Consider the following 23,217-nt stretch of genomic DNA (forward strand, 5'->3'; position numbering starts at 1 on the left):
CCTCTCCGTACCAGGAAGAAGAAAGGAGATGACCTTCTCTCTAGAAACTCTTAATCAATGCCAAAGGCAAGGACTTAAATCTGCATTTTATTGTGCTTGTCTGGTAACCTCCTGTAACTAACTTCCCTCCCCCTCCCAACGTTGGCATTTCTTTAAGGATTAAGCGTCTTTCCTTAGGCTAGGAACTGATTGCTGCGCTCACCTGTGACCACCCAGCTCAAGACAATCGGCTTGCCTCCTGCTATGCCCACTGAGGTAGCAGACCACTACCTGCTGTGTCCATCAAGCGCTGTGCGACAGGGCAATCTTGTGACTATTGTGGGAGGGACATTTCAATGACATGTGAAACACCCTGTTTGGGGGTATATAACCATTCTGTGGACCCCACTTCTTGGTGCTCTTTCTTCCTTTGGGAAGAAAGGCCCCAGGCCATGGTTTCTCATAAAGCTTTGCTTAATTTTCTCTTGCTATTCTGTCTCATATGAATTTAACTCGGTCTCTGGCCATACGAACCCACATTTGGGACGAGGAAATGTCTTCCTTCCCTACACCGGTCACCAACACAGTTATTCACGTGTGCCCGAGCCAGAGGGTCGTGAGAAAAATGGCTCCGACGCCCAGGCCCCCCGGCCCGCCGGCGGCGGAAGTGGGTCAGCCGGCTGGCCCCGAGCCCGCGCACAGGCACAGAGGTCCCGGCCTTGACGCTCCACCCTACCCTGTCGCCGGGGTTCACGCGGACAGGCGCACGAGGCCGCCGCCGAGAGCTCCTCCAGCGCCGGAACCGGCCCGCGCCGCCCCACCCCGCCCCGCGCCGCGCGGTCAGAGGACACGACGGGCGCAGGTCGCGGCAAACGGTGCCGTCGTCCCGAGCGGCTCAACCAGAGGCTTGTCTCCACGACGCGACACACCCCGCCGCAGGTGAAACGCGTTTGCGATGGGGCCGCCCTCGCGCGCGTCCCTCATCTGTCGCCACCCCGAGGCGGCCTCCGCCCCGGCGTCCGAAGCCGAAAGCCCTCGGCACGTCTCCCAGGAGACACGGGAGCGAGGCGGGGGTCTCCGACGCATGCGCGCGTGAGGAGCCCGCGCCCGTGCCGGCGCGTCCGGACGTGTGCCTGGACCCAGGCCGGCGCATGCGCGCGGGGTGCTGCGCCTGGGCCGGCGAGCCCGGACGTGTGCCTGGACCCAGGCCGGCGCATGCGCGCGGGGTGCTGCGCCGGGACCGGCGCGCCCGGACCTGTGCCTGGGCCCCAGTCGGCGCATGCGCGCGGCTGTGCGGCGCGGGCAGCGGGGGGCGTTGCGGCCTGGCCTTAGACTGGGCTCTGGACTCTGGGCGCCGACCCTGCGGCCGCGTGGCCGGGCGCGGCTCGGTGAGCGCGGGCGCGCGTCTGCGGAGGTGGGCTCGGGCTCGCGCGGCGCCCGCGGCTTACTTCTCCGAGGCGCAGGCGTTCTCTTCCGGCGCCCACGCCGTCGTTCCCGTGACAGGCTTGGTGACGGCGGATGCGGCAGGTGGTGAAGATGATCGCCGGCGTCGCCGTTCTGGGCCTGGTGCTGTGCGTCTCCCTGGCCTTCTGGCTTCTGTCCTTGGCCGCCAGCACCCATTACGGTGAGTGGGCGCTGCGGCGTCTCCCTGCCGCCCGGCCCGAGGACTTTAAAACGGTGCCGCTGCGGGACCCGAAACCCCTGTCTGCGTGGACGCGAGCTTCCGCGGCCTAAGTGGCCTGCCAGCACGGAAACAAGCGGTGCCCTGAACGTTTTAAAGCGTTTAATAAATGCTGCTTGTCCTGTACTAGTCACACCTATTTCGGAATTTATTTCATCTGTCTTGGGGAGAAGTCAGTGAAACAGCTTTGTAAAGTCGTTGCGGTGACGCTTTTGGAAAGAACGTTAGTAACGCCGGTTACCAATTCCGTGTGTCCTGTAAAAATAACAGTGAAAACGAAAGGTGGCATAATGTTTACATTTGGAGACGTGGGGGAGTTGTCTGCTGTTTGGTCACTTCAAAAGAACAGATTCCTTTTAAAGTCTGAAGCCACTTCGCTTAAGTCTAAGGTACTCTGCGCTCAAATCTTTGAAGTTTTGAAGCCCCCTTCGAGCACGAGTATGCCTTTGCACAAACTTCTTCGTACCCATTGAAACAGAGTACTGTTCGGTTAAGAGGAAACAGTGAAAAGTAGAGTGAGAAAGTGGACTCTTAAATGGTTCTATCCTAAGTGGCAGCCTCTGAGACTTTAGTCCTTTTGGAAAGAGACACGTGAAAAGTCGGATGTGTGCACCGAATACGGCAGCTTTCGGGGCTGTGTGTTCGTGGGGCAGGCCGTGCGGGAGGAGCAGACTCAGTGCCCGTGTCACCTGTTCTCGACTCGACAGAACGGGCGGGATGCTAAGCTCGAGCCCCTAGGGCCAGGCGCCGGATGCTAACGAGTGAAGCTGTCCAGGCCTTCGCATATGCAACACGTGGGAGTAGTTTTCACTTCCAGAAATAGGGTTTTCCTGTTTTCTGGTTGAACATTTGGGCCTCTTTGTCTTTCTTTTTTCTGTTTTTGATAGAAACGTGGTGCAAACAGCAGTTCACACTCTTACTCTAATCACTCAGCCTTGGTGTTTGGGCGTCGTTCAGGAACGGCAGGGACTCTAAACCGGGAAGCCATGAGGAGGTGGCCTGTCTTCACCTGGGGTCAGTTCTGCCACGTGGGCGTAACTTACAGTTTTTAAAAGAAGCCAGGAATCTGGACTTTTATACGAAATCTCCTAATCTTTAGATATTGACTCAAATTGTTTGAAAACATTGTGCTAGCCCAACAAAACATCTGTGAGCTAGATGCAACTTTTGGAAAAATCAGTTGCTAATCACTGAATCCTGAGGTGTGTAGCCTGTGAGAATGTTACTTTAAAAAAAAAAAAAAATCTCCTGAAAGGCAGGGAGAGGAATAATCGGATCCTGTTAAGAAAGGAGTTTGCTCCGTGCTGTTGTTGAGATTTAATACTTGCCTCCTTTCAAAGAAGTGAGGAGCCAGGGATTCATTTCAAACCTCCAAATATGTATGAAAAACCCATTATTATTAATAACTAAATGGTTCTCAAAACCTGGAAGGACTTATTTGGTCATTCCCCAGTGGGATTGTCTCTCTGAAGACATGCAGATCTCAACATAAATATTTTACTTTGGTAACTTCATCCCTGTTTCTCTACCTGTGACTGTATTTTAGTCCAGAATGCAGAAAGTTATCAAAGCTTACAGCCAAGACTAACTTGTGCAGGCTTCACATGATTTGTGTTCTACCTTTATACTTTTTCAGGTAACTTACAGCCCATTTCTCCTTGGCGTTGGCTGTTTTCTGTTGTTGTTCCTGTCTTGATCGTCTCTAATGGCTTTAAAAAGAAAAGTCTAGATCACAGTGGGGCTTTAGGAGGTATGTTTTTCTTTTGAATATTTAACTATGTAGTAAGTGCTTGCTTACCTAATTTAAACTCATGTTTTCTAAATTCTGAATATGTGAAACTAAATCACAATATTGTATATTTTAGGCAATGATAAAGTTGTGCATTGCTCAACATTCCTATTGTCAAAATTTTAGATACTAGCATACCCTTTTAGTGTAATGTACGAATTTAACTTTGTGATTGATCCCAAGTAGATTGATAAGCTAGACTTTTGAGGACCTTGATTATTCTGCTGCTTAATTGAATTGTCATCCGCTAGCAGAGACATGGGAGCACTCCTCCTGGGAGCCTGTGGAAAGGATTCCTCCTGGGCATTGCAGCTGGTAACCCCAATCAGAGCAGTCCGTACTGAGTGATCTACGTTTATTTTTCAGAACTGAGTTAGGGATGGGCCATTTATTCTTTTAGCAAATATTTATTGAGCACTGACTGTGTGCCACTCTTGTAGAAACTGGGCTACAGCTGTGAACAGCACAGGTTTTAGTTCTTATGGAACTTTTATTCTTTAGGACAGTTAGATAACAACTAAACAAGTAAAATACATAAAACTCTTCGTATAATGATAAAGTTTATGAGAAAAATTAAAGAGAATAAAGCATGTATTTTGGGGGTATGGGCATCCTTTTGTAGATGGGGTCAGGCATAACCCTTTTCTCTAAGGAGGTGGCTTTGAACCAGAACCTGAAGAAGCCAGCAATGAGGAGATCTGTGAAAAGCATGTCCAGTCTGACGGAATAACAAGTGTACATAGACAAGGCTGGCTTATTCTGGAGGGAGAATAAGGCTCATTTGTCTGGAAAGTAGTAAGAAAAGGAAAAGTCGTGAGAGAGAAAATGAAACAAATAGTCAAGGGCCGGGTAATGTGGGGGCTTGTGGGACACAGTAAAGATCTTATTCCAAACTAGGTCGAGTCTCTGCTGCCTCAAATCAGGGGAGTGACCTGATCTGATTTAACATTGGGTCTTTCATATCCTACCAGTGTTATGAGCCCCAAGACATGAGGATTCCCCCCAAATACTTCCTATAGGATGAGATCTCTACAGGATGAGGATTATTTAGAACGGGTGGGTCTTGAGGCCACCAACCCCACCGTTGTTAGTCCCTGATGCACCATAAACACCCTCTACCCCTCACATGCTGTGTACGGCAGATGTTTCTCATGAGGTTATGAACTAGAGCAGCCTTCACAGAGGCAGGTACATCATGGTCAAGGAACAAGCACTAGAATCAGGCAGGATGCATCTGCATATAGTTATGGCTTTGGGAGAGTCACTGAACCTCTCTATGCTTTAGTTTTCTCTTCAGAGAAACGGGGTTGTTAATATCTAACCTAGAGAAGGATATACCATGAATTTAACGAGCTTAAACTTCATGGCATTTCACTTGCAATAGTACCTTCCAAGGCCCTGGGAAGAGTCCTAGCAATGTGCTCTTATGGTCCTATGGTTTTATAAATTTTATAAAGGTAAAAGGTACTTTTTCCTTAAAAGAGGGCCCCCACATTTATAAGCTTCACGCCCCACAAAATGAATGAAACCCCTGATTTCATTCTTAGGGTTGTAGTAAGGAGTAAATGAGATAATTACTATAAAGTTCTTAGTTCAGTGTCTAGACACATCACCAACATTTATTGGTGCTTGTTATTAGGGACAGTTCTTCAGAATCATGCTAATTCTCTTCGTAATTGAGAAACATTGTTCAAATTCTGTTAAGGAGTGTTTTCCCTTCTGTGGGGTAGTTGAGAATTATAGTTAACCGATGTATTGACATTTTTATATGAATTTTGTCTTACCATGTAATCAATAAGTATTAGGAATGGTTATGTTTTATTTATTTAGCAGATGCTTATGTTGTGCATACTGTGTACCAGGCACTGCTACTAGCACTTTTGAAGTATTCATTTATTTATTGTAAATAACTTGAACAATCTCTGGCTCAGTATAGTAACATAGAGTTATGCTTTGCTAAAAATGTCCTTTCTCAGGTGGCCTTGCCATTATGTTTAAATTGTTCTTGACCTGTAGCAAGAAGCATTGAGTTCTTCCTGAAGTCTGTCTTCTGTGGCTTCCATGTTGTGTGCTGTCCTGCTCTCCTCTTTTCTGATCTCTCCTTTGGTTTCTTTCCTGCTGCCCTTTCCTTTCCTGCCTTCTAGCCTGGGGCATCTCTTCCATTCCTACCCAGCTTGGTTTAGAATTAGAAGGTGGGTTCTGGAACCATGACACTGCCGCCTGCCAGCTCCTTGAACTTTGCCACATCGCCTAAATCCTCAGGCCCTCACACTCTTCGTCTCTTATGAAGTAGGTCCTTGTGGGCTTATTGGTGAGCCTCAAACACGAGAATGTGTGGGGCAGCACATCTTGTTAAACCGTAAAATGTTATACAGACGTTCACTGTTAGTGATTCTCTTCTTTCCACTCTGTTATAAACCCCCTGGAGACAGAGTATGTCTTCTGCTTCTGTGTCCCTGCTTTGAATAGTGCTGCACACGTTATAGGCACTGAGGGAGTATCTGTAGATTAACTTTAAAACCTCTGCTCTTTTCCTAATCATTTCATTCTATGGAATGTTGGTATCTTTTTGTTTGGAGTTTTTTCCTTAAGGACAGAAAACTGTAATGCTGAGTCAAAGTGTGGCAGTCCTTGGGAATACTGCCCTGGAGTGTGGCTGCAAGTCCCTGAAACTCGCAGTGTCATGCCTTTCCCGTCTATAAAATCAGGGGGACAATAGCACCCCTAGCACTGACGTATCCAAGCGGTCGTCCCTGCAAATGCTTGTTTAGCACGGTACCTGGCATGCATAAGAAGTGCTTTATAAATGTTAGTTATTGTTTTCCTTCTACCACTGCTATTCACGGTTATAGGAATGTTACTAAAGCGTGCCATATCCTGCCTTTAGTGTGCTTGGGGTTGAGAAAGATTGAGAACTTCCTTAGGATCTGCATATTTAGAGTCCTGCATGGCACAGGAACACATGTCTTGGTATTGATAGGAGAGGGGAGGGGTTGAGGCAGTGCTTACGGTGGACACTGAAGTGGAGGGCTCTGGTTTCCTTGAGAGAAAGTATTTCTAGACTATGGAGAGGATCACATGAGAGCATATGAGAGGGAGAGTGCTTGTAAACTGTAAAGCACTGTGTAGGTGGTTTGTTCCAAGGAATTACTGTCTAGTTTAGTTATTCAGTGTATTCCTTTGAACATGTCCCTGTTGCACTTTGTCATCAGGCTTTTAACTTAACAAGTTTTAATTTGGTTTCCCTTGCCAAGGGTGTTAGGCTTAGTGGTTTACCATTTTTGCGTTCATTCATTCGTCAGATATTTAGTGAGCCAGGCACTGTTCTGGGCACTTAGGATTTAGTAGTGGACAAAATGGATAAAAATCCCACTGTCAGAGAGCTTACATTTGTGTCTCAGGGGAGACAGATGATCAGTAAGATGGATTTGAGGCATTTAATCCCCAGAAGGAGATGCTGTTAAGTGTAGTAGGAGTGCACCCAAACGGGATGTTGTCAGGGAAGGCCAGGGGTTGTGCTCCGTGTGGTGGCACAGGGTGGCCTGACCTCTTTTTGGTCACCATAGTTCATGTCTGGTGTTCAGTCTTTCTGAAAAAGAAACTTCATTCTGTCAGGTACCCAGAGTTGATAAGAGCCAAGAAAACTGGTTTATGCTGCTCATTGTCACAGGGGACTGATATATGAGCCAGAATGCCACTTTATTACTCTGATAAAATATAGAGCCACCAGGCAGCCCGGAATACAGACGTCATTGTTTAGGCGTGCCCTGTTCTTGTAGTCAGGCCACTCGAGAAGTCGGATTATAATTAGAAGGTTGCTTTGTGAGAAGCAGTCGGTGATGCACATCCACGGGCCAGAATCCTGTCCCTTGTACAGTGTTTTTTTTTTTTTCCAAAGATTTTATTTTTTTCCTTTTTCTCCCCAAAGCCCCCCAGTACATAATTGTGTATTCTTCGTTGTGGGTCCTTTTAGTTGTGGCATGTGGGACGCTGCCTCAGCATGGTTTGATGAGCAGTGCCATGTCCGCGCCCAGGATTTGAACCAACGAAACACTGGGCCGCCTGCAGCAGACCGCGCGAACTTAACCACTCCGCCACGGGGCCAGCCCCACCTTGTACAGTGTTTGACAAGTCTGCCAACCTCTGGCTCTTTTGGCCTTTGAGTTCTATATTTTGGGCTAACCAGCCTTCTTTTGATTCCCACAGTCTTTCTCTAGGCAGATTATGTATGATACAAGTGATTAGATTTGAGTTTGTTAAATTATAAAATTCTAGTCCTACCCTTCCCTTTTCTGACTCCTAGAGATTATATCCAGGTCACCTTGGTTGGAATTTTGGGTGTAACTCTACTCCCACTTTCAGAGAAATTTGTAGACAGTGTGGTTTTATGTCTCCAGTGGAATCTGTTAGGTATAGAATTCACCTATTTTAAACTGAGAAGTCAGCCATAATCCTTGAGTCTTCACGTGCTTTGGGAGCACCCTATTGTTGTGCCTGTTAACTTCTTGTCAGTGACATTTAGAGATTCAGAGGTGGTTGGGGAGATGGAATAGACGGGAACTGGAAACAGCAGGTACTAATCTGAGAGTCCAGACAGAGCTGGGAGTTACCCAGAATTCTAAGGTATTTTTAGATTACAGGAAAGAAATCATTCCTTTAAGGCCTTCAGTTTATTTCCTCATTCTGCACCTGCCATCAACGTGAACATTGATCACTTCACGTAGTATTTTAAGGTGGTTGAAGTAAAAAGAATGTAGATGACTTTTGTAGCATTCCAGTGTCGAGTCTTTTTGGGCTGTCTTACTTAAGGTTTGTTTAAAGACAGTGGAACAAATTGTTAACAGTGTTCCTGAAGAGGGGGTGAGTAGAGACACTCCGACTTTTACTTTGTACACTTCCGTATGTTTGGCTTTACCCTCCAGTAGGCATGTACTGCTTTCATAATATTTTAAAAACCAATTGAAAATACTTAAAGATTAGATAATGATAATAATATTCATTATTATTGTTAAAATAATAATACATAATTACAAAAATAATGTCATCGTTGAGATTTTGCCACTGCAACTGCTGTTACTACTGTTAAAAAGAACAAATTCAACCAAGTGAATTTGAAGATGTAACAGGCTTAATTTAGCAGTTCGTGAGTCGGGCAGCATCCCACCCAGCAGGTAGAAAGGAGCCCCAAGGACTGCACAGAGTGGAGGGTGACAGGCAGGAGGAGGTTACTCCAGCAGAGTGGGTCCTTTCAGGCAAGGTGCCTTCGTTTGGGAGAAGGCGGGGTCTGTCAGCTCCCTCCCCGAGCTGACCAGGTAATTCCAGATTGACTGGTTAAAGGAGAGGCTGACACTGCAGTTAGGTGTTAAGTCTTGGTTTCTGACTTGGGGCTCACTTACTATAGGTCACTCTGTTTTGGGCCTCCTTTTTTAACGCTACTAATGATATTAACATTTATTAAGGGCCTCCTACATGCTGGATAATATAATATTATAAAAATTATCTTGTTTAACTTTTCACAGCAAGCCAGTGAGGTAGGAATTCTTATTCTTCTCATCCCACTGATGAAAAATTGAGGCTTAAGGTCAGGTACATTCTCTTAGTCATGCAGAGGCAAGTGGAGGAGCTGAGGTTTGAACTCAAGACTGTTCAACTCCAGAGCTGAAGGACTTTATTAGTACTTTATAAAGTTCACCCTATTTCTTGCACTCTGAATTAAAGTGTACTAAACTTAAGTGAAATGCCAATAATTGAGTATCTCTGGATGGGTCAATCAATGAATGTCTCAGTAGTTGTGGTACTTGAACCTTGAGCTATCAATAGAAAGACTTAGTACAGTAGAATTAGGAACCTGGGGCTGGCCCGGTGGCGTAGTGGTTAAGTTCACATGCTCTGCTTTGGTGGCCTGGGGTTCACAGGTTTGGATCCCAGGCACAGACCAACACACCACTTGTCAAGCCATGCTGTGGTGGTGTCCCACATACAAAATAGAGGAAGATTGGCACAGATGTTGGTTCAGGGACAATCTGCCTCAAAGAAAAAGAGGAAGATTGGAACAGAAGTTAGGGCCAATCTTCCTCACCAAAAGAAAAAAAAAGAAATAGGAACCATGTCCCTATTCTGTTATTTAATAAAATATTGTTTAATACTTATTTAGTAAATAAATGTTAACTCATTTAACGTTTATTTAATATCTTTTATTCTATTAGCAGAATTTTGTTTAATGTGTATTTGATAAAAATCATAAAGCAAACCTGAATATATCTTAAGAATTACAGAGAACAGAAATTGTCAACCATAGAGTTAGTCAGGGATGGAAGAATTTGTAGTTAAAAATACAAGTAGGTAGCCTGGACATGGCCACACAAGATAACAGTGCCTTGGTGTGGTTGTCACATTCTGGGAAACTGGTTCCCAACTCTGCAGGGCCAGAACTTGGATTTTTGTCCAACCCTCAACCTGGAAGTTGAGAATCATGTTTAGACTTGAAGCAGTCAGACTCCTGAGAGACCAGTTTATAAAGCAGAATATAAATTCCTTGGGTGCCACTGATCTGAGCACTCAGCGGCAGACTAACACATTCTGTTCCTGAAAGGACTATCAAATTAGTATCAAGAGTGTGCTTGCGAGTTCAAAGGAACATATAGAGAATGCTACCTTTTGTGTGAAGAAGAAGGGAAAATGAGAAAACATGCTTATCTTTCTGAAAAGAAACACAGGAATGATAAACCAGAAAACTGGTGGGTTACCTTCAAACAGTGGAGGGAGAGCAAAATGTAGAGGGTGGGGAGGAGGGGACAGGAGGAAGCGACACTTTGCTGAGCATAGTTTTTTGTATGTTTCACTTTTGAAAGCATGCCAGTATTCTACACATTTAAGAAATACAATTAAATTAATAAAGATGGGAGGGAGGAATCTAAAACTAAACGCAAACGAAAGCACATGAACTCAGTTGTGTCTTAAATTAACACTAGAAGCACACTGAAAGGAAAAGAAAAACGAGTCGCTTGTAAACACAGTGTTTAACTGTATTCCTGCAGTCTTTGGGTAGGGTCAGGTGTGATCTTGTGATTTCCAAGATGTTTTATGTGTCAGTGTATATATGTGTGTGCGTACATACATATGCATGTGTGTGTATTTGTATGTTCGTGTATGTGTGTGTGTTGTGTATGTACCTGTGTATGTGCACGTGTGTGTGCATGCATATATATGCATGTGTGTCTGTTTGTATGTTCATGTATATGTGTGTGTGTGTTTACTTGCTCCGTAGCAGTGAGCACACTGAGGGCCTCGACCCTGACCTCTGATGTCCCTTCCCCACTGAAATGAACCAGACCTCAAAGAAATGGCTGCTTTCAGGACTGGGGCAAAGTAGGTTTGGGATGAGCCTAGAGCATCTTGTTATGCCAGAAAGGAAACGCTTAAAAAAAAGATGGGATCATGTCACATGGGCCCAGTAGCAAGCTTGTTTCTTGTCCATATAGTAGAGCCGCTCCTGCCCTGTTTTGGTTACTATTTACATGGAATATCTTTTTCAGTCCTTTTACTTTCAACCCATCTGTGTCTTTGGATTTAGAGTGAGTCTCTTGTACACAGCATGTAGTTGAATCCTGTTTTTTTATCCACTCTGCCAATCTTTTGATTGGAGCATTTAATCCATTTACATTTAAAGTAATGACTAATAAGGAGGGACTTCTGTCATTGTGCTGTTTTTCTGTATGCCTTACAGTTTTTTTTTGTCCATTTCCTGCATTACTTCTTTTGTGTATAATTTTTTTGTAGTGAAATGTTTTAATTTCTTTCTCTTTTCCTTTTGTGTGTATTCTATAGCTGTGTTTTTTTTGTGGTGAACATGAGAATTACATTTAACATCCTAAAGTTATAACACTCTAATTTGAATTTTTGCCAGCGTGACTTCAATAACATATAAAAACTCTGTCTTAATTTCTCCCTCACTTGTGAAAAACAGTTTGACAGGATATAGGATACTTGGTTGACAGTTTTTTTTCTTTTAGCACCTTGAATGTGTCAGCCCAGGGCCTTCTGGCCTCTAAAGTTTGTGATATGAAATCTTCTGATAATCTCATTGTGGATCTCTTATATGTGACGAGTTGCTTACCTCTTGCTGCTTCCAAGAGTCTCTGTGTGTCTTTGAACAGTTTGATTGTACTGTGTCTCAGTGGGTCTCTCTATTCATTCTACTTAGAGTTGAGCTTCTTGCACGTTTATATTCATGTCTTTCATCAAACTTGGGAAATTTTCAGCCATTATTTCTTCAAGTAATTTTTCTGCTGCTGCTTCCTCTCTCTTATTCTGAGATTTCCACATGTTTATGTTGGTCCACTTGATGGTGTCCCACATATGCCTTGGGTTCTGTTTACTTTTCTTCAATCTTTTTCCTTTCTGTTCTTCAGACATGATAATTTCCATCATCTGGTCTTTGAGCTCGCTGATTCTTCTGCTGGCCAGATGTGCGTTTGAATCTCTAGTGAAGTTTTCATTTCAGTTATTGCTCTTATCAGCTCTAGTATTTCTTTCTGGTTTCTTTTCAGGTTTTTATCACTTTATTGAAATTTCCATGTTATTCGTATATTGTTTTCTTGGTTTTCTCCACATCTTCTTTTAGTTCTTTAAGCATCTTAAAGACACTTGTTTTAAAGTCTTTTGTTTAGGTCCACCATCTGGCCTTTCTCAGTGACAGTCTCTGTTGATTTATTTTTTTCCTTTGAATGGGCCGTACTTTCCTGAATCTTGGTATGCTTTGTGATATTTTTGTTGAAAACTGGATGTTTAAATCTAATATTGTGGTAACTCTGTAAATCAGAATCTTCTCTATCCCCAGGGTTTGCTTGTTTTTGTTTTTGATTGTTGCAGACTATCTCTGTGCTGGGGATCAGCCTGAGCTATAAACCCAAGGTCTTCGTGGTCTTTTCTGAGCCTGTGCCTTTCTCTGGGTATGCGTGGTGGCTTTCTTAATTCCCCTGTATATGCCGTTGCTTTCGAAGGTCCCTAGTCTTTAATGTCTGGCTCCCAAAAGGAGAAAAAACAGCAAAATGAAGGGGGGTTGGTGCCAGCCCTTTACATCCTCTGGTAGTTGCTTATGCCAGACTAAAGGAGGAGCTTGCAGCCACAGGGGGTGGAGTGCAGCAGTGGCCACCAGCCTGTGTCTCTACCTCCGTGATCAGAAGCAGCAGCCAGTGATCAGAACACAAATTCTGATGTTTGCAAGACAAGTCCTTATTGCCCACCCTGGCATCCACGTGCTATGTGCAAGCTGTTCTCGCACCTCCTGCACTGCCTGCCATGGGTCTAGGGGTGGTGGATGGGTAGCTACTGCCCATCTAAGAGCTGAAATTGACCAAAATTAACTGCAGTTTCCCTCCCAAGTCTTCCCCTGGAAGCCACAAGCCTTCAGTAGACTCCAGAGGTGTGAAATAGTCTTATCAGACAGATTCTGCCTGTGCAGTCGTTGTCTAGATGGGAGACAGCTTCCCAGTGCTTCCTGTTCCTCCATCTTCCCAGAATCCTCTCTCACACTCATTTTTATGCGGTTAACTAACCATTGTGGTAATAGAAATGAGGGTACTTTGCCACCTTGACTACCAGGTGTTACTCACTAGAACTGTTTTAAATTTTGTAACAGAAGGCCTTAAGGATTATCTGGGTGATTTTAAAAGCCAATTCCAACATATGTGTGCACTTTCCCTATAGAATTTCCTAGAGAGAGGTTTTATAACTTCCTAACTGGCCCGCAGCAAGTTCTTTAAGTCTCAGGCGTGTCTGACTGCCTGAGCAGGTGGCCTCGGCGGCCTCTCCGTGTTGCTGTGCTCCCAGGGTGCATCTTCCCTTCCCTCCCCTTTGTTCTCTTGTGTGTCACGAAATGTAAGCGTCTCTCTCATGTTCCTGATTGAACTATAGATTTTACAAGCTGTCCTTGAAATTGATCACTCATGGAAAAGTAATGTCCCCTTTCTTCTTTATTTACCCAAACAAAAGAAACAAAGAAAAAAGTCTAAAAATCTAAAATCATATTCACAGAACACCTACCATTTGTAGTTCCACATGAAATCCAGGATTATTTTTCATAGATTTACGTAGGAAAACTTAGCTAAGAAACTATGTCTCCTCACATAGTTTGTGAGACTCAACAAGAGAGCATGTGAAAGTTCTTTGAAAAGCATAAAAAGCTTGTCTTTTTTGAATCTTCTTTATAAAGCAGGAAAAAAAAAAATACCAAGCTGTAGGGGGGAATGTAAAAAGTAGAAACCTGAAAGACTTGTAGTCTTACCTACCCTGAGAGAAACAGAGAGAAATTCTTAAGACTAGCTGTCTAACCAAATATCATATATCATATATACTACATATTGTTCAATAATAACAAAATCACAATTATTCATTGTGTTCTGCAACTTGATTATAAAGTGTCTAAAATAATATCTTACATTCATAGCATAGTTAGCGTGGTTTGTTTGAAAGGAGATCAAAATATGGCAAAAGAAAATACATCTCAATTTAATCAAACCAACTTTCAGTTTGCTGTTAATATCTTAGTTGATAAAAATGTAAATGTATAGGAAATGTATGTTTCAGGTTATAATGTGAAAATAACTGAAAAAATTCCATTCTTTTTTCGCAGCATTAATGTAGACACTAAGCATAATTCTGTGTGTGTGTGTTTCTTTCAGGGCTAGTGGTGGGATTTATCCTGACCGTTGCAAATTTCAGCTTTTTTACCTCTTTGCTGATGTTTTTCCTTTCTTCTTCAAAACTCACTAAATGGAAGGGAGAAACAAAGAAGCGTCTAGATTCAGAATATAAGGAAGGTAAAGTGAATTATGTTTGATATTACTTAAAATAGTAACCTTTGTTTCATCCTAAGGTATCATAAGTTTTTAATTAGAACATGTTTAGACTGTTGAAAGAGATTTTATATGAGAATTACTTTAAGTAGTAGCCTAATTTAATTTATCATTACTTCGCCACAATAGTAAGTCACAGTAGAATTTTAGAACCACTAAAATCTCTCAGTAAGTATTCTAAAACAGTATGGTATGTGGGCAAAGGTACCATCCCACTTTTCGTCATTTTTAAAATTACAGTCATTTTTCTTGAAGTTTAGAGTAAAAGTTCCTATAGCCACATGATTTTCCTTCCAGGAGGAAAGCTTTCCTGTCCTTGTCCTGTGCTTGTTTGTCTCCAGGGGGGCAGCGGAACTGGGTCCAGGTGTTCTGCAATGGCGCTGTGCCCACAGAGCTGGCCCTGCTGTACATGATAGAGAACGGCCCCGGGGAAATCGCAATAGACTTTTCCAAGGAGTACGCTGCTTCCTGGATGTGTTTGTCTCTCTTGGCTGCCCTGGCCTGCTCTACTGGAGATACATGGGCTTCAGAAGTTGGCACCGTTCTGAGTAAAAGCCCACCAAGACTGATAACAACCTGGGAGAAGGTTCCAGTTGGTTAGTCTTTATTTAGGTTTAAGTTTCTTTAAATAGCAGAAATGAACAAAACCTCATGATTTATTGTGTTTCTTATTTGAGTCAAAATTTTAAGAATTTTGGTTAGTCTTCTTAATTGTAAAATTGCTGTAGGCTCTTAAATTGGTGGTAATAAATAATATTTTCAGGAAATGTTAGCAAGTTCTAGATAAAGAATACAGAAACATGGAGATTGACCCATAGACAGATCAGTGGGAAGGGAAGAGGAAGGGAACTGGAGGATATTTCTTGAGGGCCCGTTAGGTATTGAGCGCTTTGGCATCTGTCTCACCTCCCCATTGCCATTGTCGTCAACAGCTACTACTCCTTTTTTGTCTTTATCATCATCTCCTCCTCCACCTCCTCCTTTTCTTTCTCCTCCTTCCTCTCCTTCTTTTTTCTTCCTCCTCTTTATCGTTATCATCATCGTAGCAGCTAACACTGAGCACCTACTTTGTGCAAAGCACTGTTGTAACTGCTCTACGTGGATGACCGTTTATACTCTTCTTAGTAGTCCTGTGAATTGGCTCTTTTATTATTTCCATCTTACAAACAAGGAAACTAAGGCATCAAGAAGTCAGGTAACTTCGCCACAGTCACATAGCTTGGGAGTGGCAGAACTGAGTTTGAAACCATGCAGTCTGGCTCCACTAAACCTTCCACTTCTGCTTAGAACATCAGCAGTAGCTGAGGAGAGAAGACTGTTTTCTAAGTCGGCTGTGGTCTTTGGATCGCATCAAAGAGAACCTTTCTTTATAGTCGTTTTTGGTTAGATAGGTACCAAACTTGTTTGCTTTTCTTGACTTTGTGTGTTTGCTGATTGTTAACCAAATGATTTTATCCATTCTTCTTCTTCAGGGACCAACGGAGGGGTTACGATGGTGGGCCTCGCCTCCAGTCTCCTTGGTGGTACTTGTGTGGGCATCACGTACTTCCTCACACAGTTGGTTTTTGTTAACGATTTAGACATTTCTGCTCCCCAGTGGCCAATTATTGTATTTGGGAGTTTAGCTGGATTACTGGGATCAATTGTGGACTCATATTTAGGAGCTACAATGCAGTTTTCTGGTAAGAACATTACCTTATTATTGCAACTTATTGGTATATTAAAGAAATGGAAAACAGATACGGAAAAGAAATTAAAAAAGATGTGACAATGAAAACAATCCCAGAGACACAGATTGTTGGACCAGGAAGGATAGGGCAAAGTCTTCTACGGTTTTGATTTTCTTATGCTTTTGTGTTAAATTAATTAGAAGAGAAGTAGTCCTGTGGAGCAATGAGCAGAAGCTATGCAGGGAGGCTAAGACAGTACAGGAAACAGATGCTTCTACTTATGGGACTTCGCCTGATCCCAGGAAAGCAGAACGTCTGGGATCAGAACATTATAATGCCCCTCCTTCTGTCTTCCAAGTCCATTTAAGAAATAAGTACTCTGTCGATCTGATGATATGCATATGATCTCCTTTTCTGTTGTGACATCCTATTTGCTGTCCTCCCTACTGAGTTTTAGTCTCACTCAGGATATTGGGAGACTTGGTCCCCAGGTTTTCTGTGCTTTGCTTCTGAGGCGTTTCTGTCATGTCAATATACTGGCATGTTCTGTTGGGTGTGTATTTGCTCCATACTCTAACCAACCATGTTTTCTCCTTTGAGTCAGACACAAAGAGGCTGGGCGTCTGGAGGAAGGTTCCCTGAGACACCCCTCTCAGTTCTCTTCATGTCCCAAAGTAATCTCCTGCCCTTCCACTCCCCTCTCCCCAGTCAGAATGTGTGTTCTTTCAGCTTCTTTAGTCTCACTGAGACACTATGGAGGAAGCACTCTGATTTTAATTGACACTACACACGCACATACAGACATTATACGTGTTTTTTAAAGAGTCTAGGTTTTCTTCTAAAGTGGGCTCTAACTGGGGAAGTTTCTGATCATATTGAGTGGGTTGAAAAAAAATGGCCTGTGGGGCAGATTAATTCACTCAGTAAATCTTGTGCCAGCACCTTACGGGGTCCTGGGTATCCATTCATGGAGGTGAAAGAGTGGTCCCTACTCTCAGGGGCCTCAGGCTGGTCTTGGAGGGAGCCATCTCTGCTTTCATGTCTCCCTTCTGCTTCTGAAGGGCTCCAGCAGTGTTGAGAATGGTGTTGGGGTGTGCCGAGCCCCATTTATTCAAAGAGGTCTTTTGTAATCAAGGATTCCGTAGCTCTCACCATATAGATTATCCACTAAAGTCATTTTACAAGTGGCTGAGAATCTTTCAAAGATTATCTCCTTTGGAGGAGAAAAGCTAATTTGTTCTTTTTTTAAATCAAGTCCTTTGGATTTTCCACTCCAGGTTTGGATGAAGTTACTGGCCTGGTGGTCAACAGCCCGGCGAGGGAGGTAAAGTACATAGCAGGGAGACCCATTCTGGACAACAATGCCGTGAATCTGTTTTCTTCTGTGGTCACTGCCCTCCTGCTCCCAACGGCTGCTTGGGGGTTCTGGCCCAGGGAGTGAACTTTATTTCATTTACAAAGGTTGGAACTGTGGTAAGTTCAGCTAAATTTGCAATTCCGAGTTTCATCCTAAGAAGAGTAACAGTAATGACATGGCGAAAATGCCAGCTCCTTCCATGTCCATCGTGATGGAGTCCACATTTTCCTCTTAGCAGCTCCTCGTAACAGCTGCCGTCTTCCTCCTGAGTGACGAGCACACAGACTGTGCCCATATTTCCCTTCTACTCAGCAGAACTTCCTGAGCAGTGAAGCTAAAATGTCCCTGTATGTTGCTGTGCACTGAACTGAAAGCTCCTACTTGGTAGATAAAACTTTTGTTTTTTTAAACCAGTGTAGGGACTAAAAGGGATAAAATTTTAAAGTGGTCTCAGTTCTGGTGGAGAAGTGCTGCTGTGCCGATTGTTATATCTGTTTTGAGTGGTTTAAACCAATGAGTGTGGAGCCCGAGCAGGTGTGTCCTGCTCTTCTCCTGTCACTTGCATTTCCAGTCGTGAGGAGCGTGGACTTTGGTTCCCAGTGACCTGTGAGGCCTGCTCCATGTTTGTTCTTCCTTCCCCAGGGTTAGTGATGGAAAAAAAGCAAATGTCTTTTTCATATGACAATTTAGAATGCATGAAAATATTTTTAAGTAAAAGCAAAAGAGATCTACCTTGTATCTGAAAAACGTGCACCTTACTATATATTTCAGTTGATCTCTGAGCAGCAATTATCTGAAATTTAAAATTTTTTAATATATTTTCTAGCTTTCTTTGAAATTTGTATAGGAATCTGGAATTGGCATCTTGAACAGTTAGAGTCACTGGGAGAATCCTTTTCATTTGCTCTCCTGGAAATTGCTGGAGACGTCATGATTCTCTGTTCTGCACTTCTGTGTTGTGCTTTCCTCTTCACTGCATCCCCAGCTCAGGTGCACCCTGCGTTTCACGATGACTCACTTTGTGGTGAAGGAATGTGATGTGCTGTGGATTTTTTTACTGAAAGTATTTTGAAATATTTCTCATGATTTCCGTAACTTTCCCCCTGCCCCTTTTTCATTCTTAGAGAAATTGGGGGAAGATTCCATGAATAAGGCACCATCAGAGTGGATAAAGCTTAGAATACTTTATAGGTGACACTACTACAGTGACGATCTAGAACTGACATGGTTCAGGAAAAATAAAACAGTTGACACCCTTAATCCTTAAGCCAAGCAACTCAGTGAGTCTCAGCCATTGGTTTTCAACTTTGGGTCTAAGTTGGAAACACTTGAGCACCTTAAAATAATACTTTTATCTGTGCTTCACCTCCAAAGATTCTGATTTATCTGGTCTGGGGTACAGCCTGGGCATTGTGACTTTTTAAAGCTCTGGCTGCCCCCTAAGAATCATGTAGAGAATTGTCAAAAGTACTGTTGCCAAGGCCCCTCTCTAGAGCAAGAAAATCGAAGGTCTGACAGTGAGACTCACACGTGGGTTATTTTTATAAAGCTCTCTGGGAGAGTCTAACGTTTAAACAGGTTGAGAACTACTCCGTAAGAATATCCTAAAGCACTGTACCTAAAAGAGATTTCAGAAGAGTGACACTTATCATTTCTGTGCAGACAACTGTTAGCAGCAGGGGGGTGAACAGCCGGTGATCATAGAATGTCTATAGCTGCGTCGCTTCCACGTCATTCCTGCCTCGCTGCTTCATGCACTTGTTCTAGCAGAGCTTTGTTTCCTCTTTTCCTCGAGGTTCATCCTCATGACGTACTATGGGACAAAAATATTTATTGGAACCATCTTTGAGTTTGGTAGAATCACCATATCATTAGTATTTTGGGGAAATACTGCTTCACAACAGTCCTTTCTCTGGAAACCTAGGGATAGTCGTGTTTTGGAATCCAAGTTTGTCAGATTTTAGAAAAGTAAAATATTTTACTTAGAACTCCCAAAAGAGTCTAGGGTGGCACTCATTATCAAATAGACCGTAAAGAACTCAGATCAGGTCAGGTTTTGTCATCAAACTTAGGGAGAAACTTGTTGTTTTCAGAGCTTTATTGGGTATGAAAATTGTAGATAAGGAATTATGGCTTTTTAAAAAAAATCTTAGGTGTAGTTTACTGTAACATCCTTTATAATTGGATATTTAACTAGTTCAGCCTATTCTTCCTCTTTACTGAGTGAGCAGTTCATATAAAAAAACCTTTTCCTGGAAAGAGCTCCATGTAATAGTACAATAAAACAATACGTTCTGCCTGCCTTGGCAGCCGAGAGGTGTGTGCACCATTTCTTGTCATGCTGTTACACAGTAGAGCAAGTTGTTTGTGGCTCAGGGCAGCTCCTGAGGGACCCGAAGACGTCAAGGAATGGCACTTGAAGACTCATCAGATGGAGCCACCAAGAGAACGATGAGTCACTACAACCTTCTTAGCTTCTCTTGTTACTTGGGTTATCCTTCTCAGCCAAGGTGCATATATCTCTCTTATTTCCAGCTGCTATATATATGTATTACATATATGTGTGTGTGTGTGTGTATGTATATGTAGGATGTTGGCTTCAGGAATGCCAACCCCTCCCAACTGGATATAGACCTAGTGTGGAGAAAAATCATGTGAGCTCAGGTATTGTGAGCTTTGCTGTGTGCCTGCAGGGTGAACAGCTGCTGCCGTTGGTGCACAGTGGGTATGCTCTGCCTGACCATCTGATGTTCCTCATGCTATCACAGTGAGAAAAACTGTATTTAGCCACCAAACTCCCAGGTGAACTGTGCATGCTTTGAAGATGAGAACACAATTACGCAGCTTATTTTAATCCCTTAATGGAGTATCTGTTGCCATAACTTCAAACAGTCCCAAACATTTAAAATATATGAGTGTTCAATATGTTTGCTAAACTTTTTTTACTCTAATCACTGTTTTCCTTAAGAGTTACTGAAAGTTGATAATCAGGAGCGTATTTCTGGAGGAAAATCAAAAATGAAAAAGCCACTGTGGCTACCTGAATTTCTGAGGACTGTGATGATTCCCTATTTCTCTATCATGTGACTCAATCTTGATGATTTTGAAAGTAATGTGAGGAAATGATTGTAGGAGTGAGGGTGGGGTCATGCTGGCAGACAGGGCTCCTGAAAGTCTTCCCCACCGAGACTAGATGTCGTAATTCTCTTTCATGTGTCATAACTGCCCCCTTGAAGATTTATACGTGTGGCAACTCTTTTTTTAAGGTTTGGATTTTTTTCTTTTTTATTAGTGTTTAATTACATAAGTAATACACTGAATCTGTTCTTCTTGAAAAATTAGAACATTAGCGATAAAGCTAAAATACCCTTTTACCTCCACTACCCCCTCAACAAACCTAGCCCCATCCCCGCTTCCCCAAAATAGCTACTGCTAGAAATTTGAAATATTTTCTAAGTAATATTTATTTTGGGTGTGTTTTAGCACTCATTCTTAATGAGTGAAATTTTGTTATAATTAGTACTATCATTTTGCTCCTTCAAGTTAGGTGCTTACACCCAAGAAAATCCTATTTAGGAAAAAAGAGTAGAAGGATGTATACCTAAATATTAATATGATATCTGGTAAGATTATAGATGATTTTTGTTGAAATAATTTTAAGTTTATGATATGTGAATTATATCTCACTAAAGCTGCTATTAAAAATAGATATGCAGGGGCTGGCCATCTGGCTGAGTGGTTAAGTTCACACGCTCTGGTTCAACGGCCTGGGGTTCATCAGTTTGGATCCTGGCTGTGGACCTGGCACTGCTCATCAGGCCATGCTGTGGCTGTGTCCCACATAGAAGAACTAGAATGACCTACAACTAGGATATACAACTATGTGTTGGGGCTTTGGGGAGAAAAAAAGAAAATACATCTGTAAAAATAATTTTAAGTACTTTTCTAAAAAGTCTGCAATCAAATGTGTTTCTTCTACAAATCAAAAAGTACTCAAAGTAAACAAAATAATCTCTGAGAATTACCCCTCTTCCCCATCTACCCCTCCCCATCATTATTTTAAGTGATATTCCTTCCCTTTATAAACTACCTTATAAACAATGAATTAAAAGAGTAAAATACGATGTGTTGAGAATTTTGTCATACAATTAAGTGTTTGCATGCATAATTCCAAATGCAAATACTAAGCAAGATTTTGAAAAATTTGCAAAAATCCAGTCTCAAACAAAATATAGTACATAGGCATGAAGATATGTGTTACTTACATTAATTTTGAGTTAGTAACTTGAGTTTCTGAAAGTCAGAAACAACTGTACAATTTTTGACATTTATTTTTTAAATGCTTTTTTGGCATATAATTTATGTAACATAATAGTAACATTTCAAGTATGAAATTCCAAGTTCTTAGCATATTTGCAGAGTTATATAACCATAATTGTGATCTAATGTTAGGATATTTCCATCACTGCAGAAGAAAGTTCATTCCATTTACATTCACTCTCTATCTCTCTTATGACCCCAGTTCTAGATAACTGTTAATCTGTTTTTTGTCTGTATATGAGCCTTTTATGGAAATTTCTTGTAAGTAGAATCATAAATGATGTCGTCTTTTGGGTCTGGTTTCTTTCACTAGATTAATAATTTTAGTTCCATCCCTGTTGTATAATGCATCCTTACTTCATGCCTTTTCATTGGTGAATAGTATCCTGTTGTATAGATATACACATTATTTTTTCTTCCACTAGTTGATGGATATTTAGGGTGCATCTATTTTTGGCTGTTATATGTAGGTTTGCTACGAGCATTCACATATGAGTCTTTGGCCATATATTTTCATTTTTTTGCTGTATACCTGGGAGTGAAATAGATTCTGAATCATATGGTAATTCCATGTATAACATTTTAAAGAAATGCCATTTTTTTACAAAGTGGCTGCAAGATTTTACACTCCTACCTGCAATGTATGAAGTTTCCATATTCTACACACCTTTGCCTGCACTTGTTGTTTGTCAACCTATATGCCCGTTGATGGATGAATAGATAAAGAAAATGTGATCTGTGTAGCTGTCTAAATGGAATATTATTCAGGCATAAAGAAATCCTTCAATTTTGACAACATGAGTGAACCTGGAGGACATCATGCTAAGTGAAATAAGCTAGACATAGAAAGACAAATATTGTATGTTCTTTCTTATATGTGGGACCTTAAAAATTAGAACTCGGAAAAGCTGAAAGGAGAATGGAGGTTGCCAGGAGCTGGGGTTGTGAAATGGGGAGAAGTTTGTCACTGGGGACGAACTTTTGGCTCTAAGGTGAGTAAGTTTTAGAAAATTTAATGTACAGCATGATGGCTGTAGTTAATAATACTGTATTATGTACTTTAAATTTGCTAATAGTAGATTTTAAATGTTCTCGCCACAAAAAAATAGTAATTGTGAGGTAATGATTGTTAGCTTGATTGTGGTAATCACTTTACAATATATAGGTATATCACACCATCACATTGTACACCTTAAATATATGCAGTTTTTGTCATGCCTCAATAAAGCTGAAAAATTAATTTACATATCAATATTAATACAGAAATCGTTTGTAGTAAATCAAGGGGTGAGTGGGGCATGAAGAAATAGTAATAAAGTGTGTACTTCTGTTTCAGATTCATTATTAAGAGGAAGAAAGACCTAGGCATAAACTAGAGAAAAATTGGTTCAGACAAGGCTTTTGTTTCAAGAATGAAGAGATTGAATGAATTTAAGGGCATAGATGGGGAAGTGATGGAGAGGTTGCTGGTAAAGGAGATTCAGTTTATAATTAGTAAAATCTCTTTGAGAGAGCAGGAGAGAGAGAGATACATTTGCAGAAATCTGCTTATCCAGGGTAAGAGG

General features: G+C 42.1%; 1 protein-coding gene across 7 annotated transcripts in view; it reads left to right on the forward strand.

The window, feature by feature from the left end:
• Positions 1 to 739: 739 nt before the first annotated feature.
• Positions 740 to 23,217, forward strand: part of TMEM19 (transmembrane protein 19) — a 30,306-nt gene continuing 7,828 nt past the window's right edge. The window contains exons 1-7 of one of the 7 annotated variants that reach the window (XM_070622115.1): positions 794 to 1,603; positions 2,548 to 2,674; positions 3,297 to 3,410; positions 14,132 to 14,269; positions 14,647 to 14,901; positions 15,778 to 15,987; positions 17,253 to 17,448. In XM_070622115.1, coding sequence (XP_070478216.1) covers positions 2,647 to 2,674; positions 3,297 to 3,410; positions 14,132 to 14,269; positions 14,647 to 14,901; positions 15,778 to 15,987; positions 17,253 to 17,416 — 909 coding nt within the window. In that variant the 5' untranslated portion in view covers positions 794 to 1,603; positions 2,548 to 2,646 and the 3' untranslated portion in view covers positions 17,417 to 17,448. Of the gene's footprint in view, positions 2,050 to 2,506; positions 2,675 to 3,296; positions 3,411 to 14,131; positions 14,270 to 14,646; positions 14,902 to 15,777; positions 15,988 to 17,252; positions 22,905 to 23,217 lie in introns of those variants that run through there. The other 6 variants (XM_008540006.2, XM_008540007.2, XM_070622114.1 and 3 more) reach the window with 6 other exon arrangements.

The sequence above is a fragment of the Equus przewalskii genome, chromosome 5, assembly GCF_037783145.1.
Source record: "Equus przewalskii isolate Varuska chromosome 5, EquPr2, whole genome shotgun sequence".
In the NCBI taxonomy this organism is placed as follows: domain Eukaryota; kingdom Metazoa; phylum Chordata; class Mammalia; order Perissodactyla; family Equidae; genus Equus; species Equus przewalskii.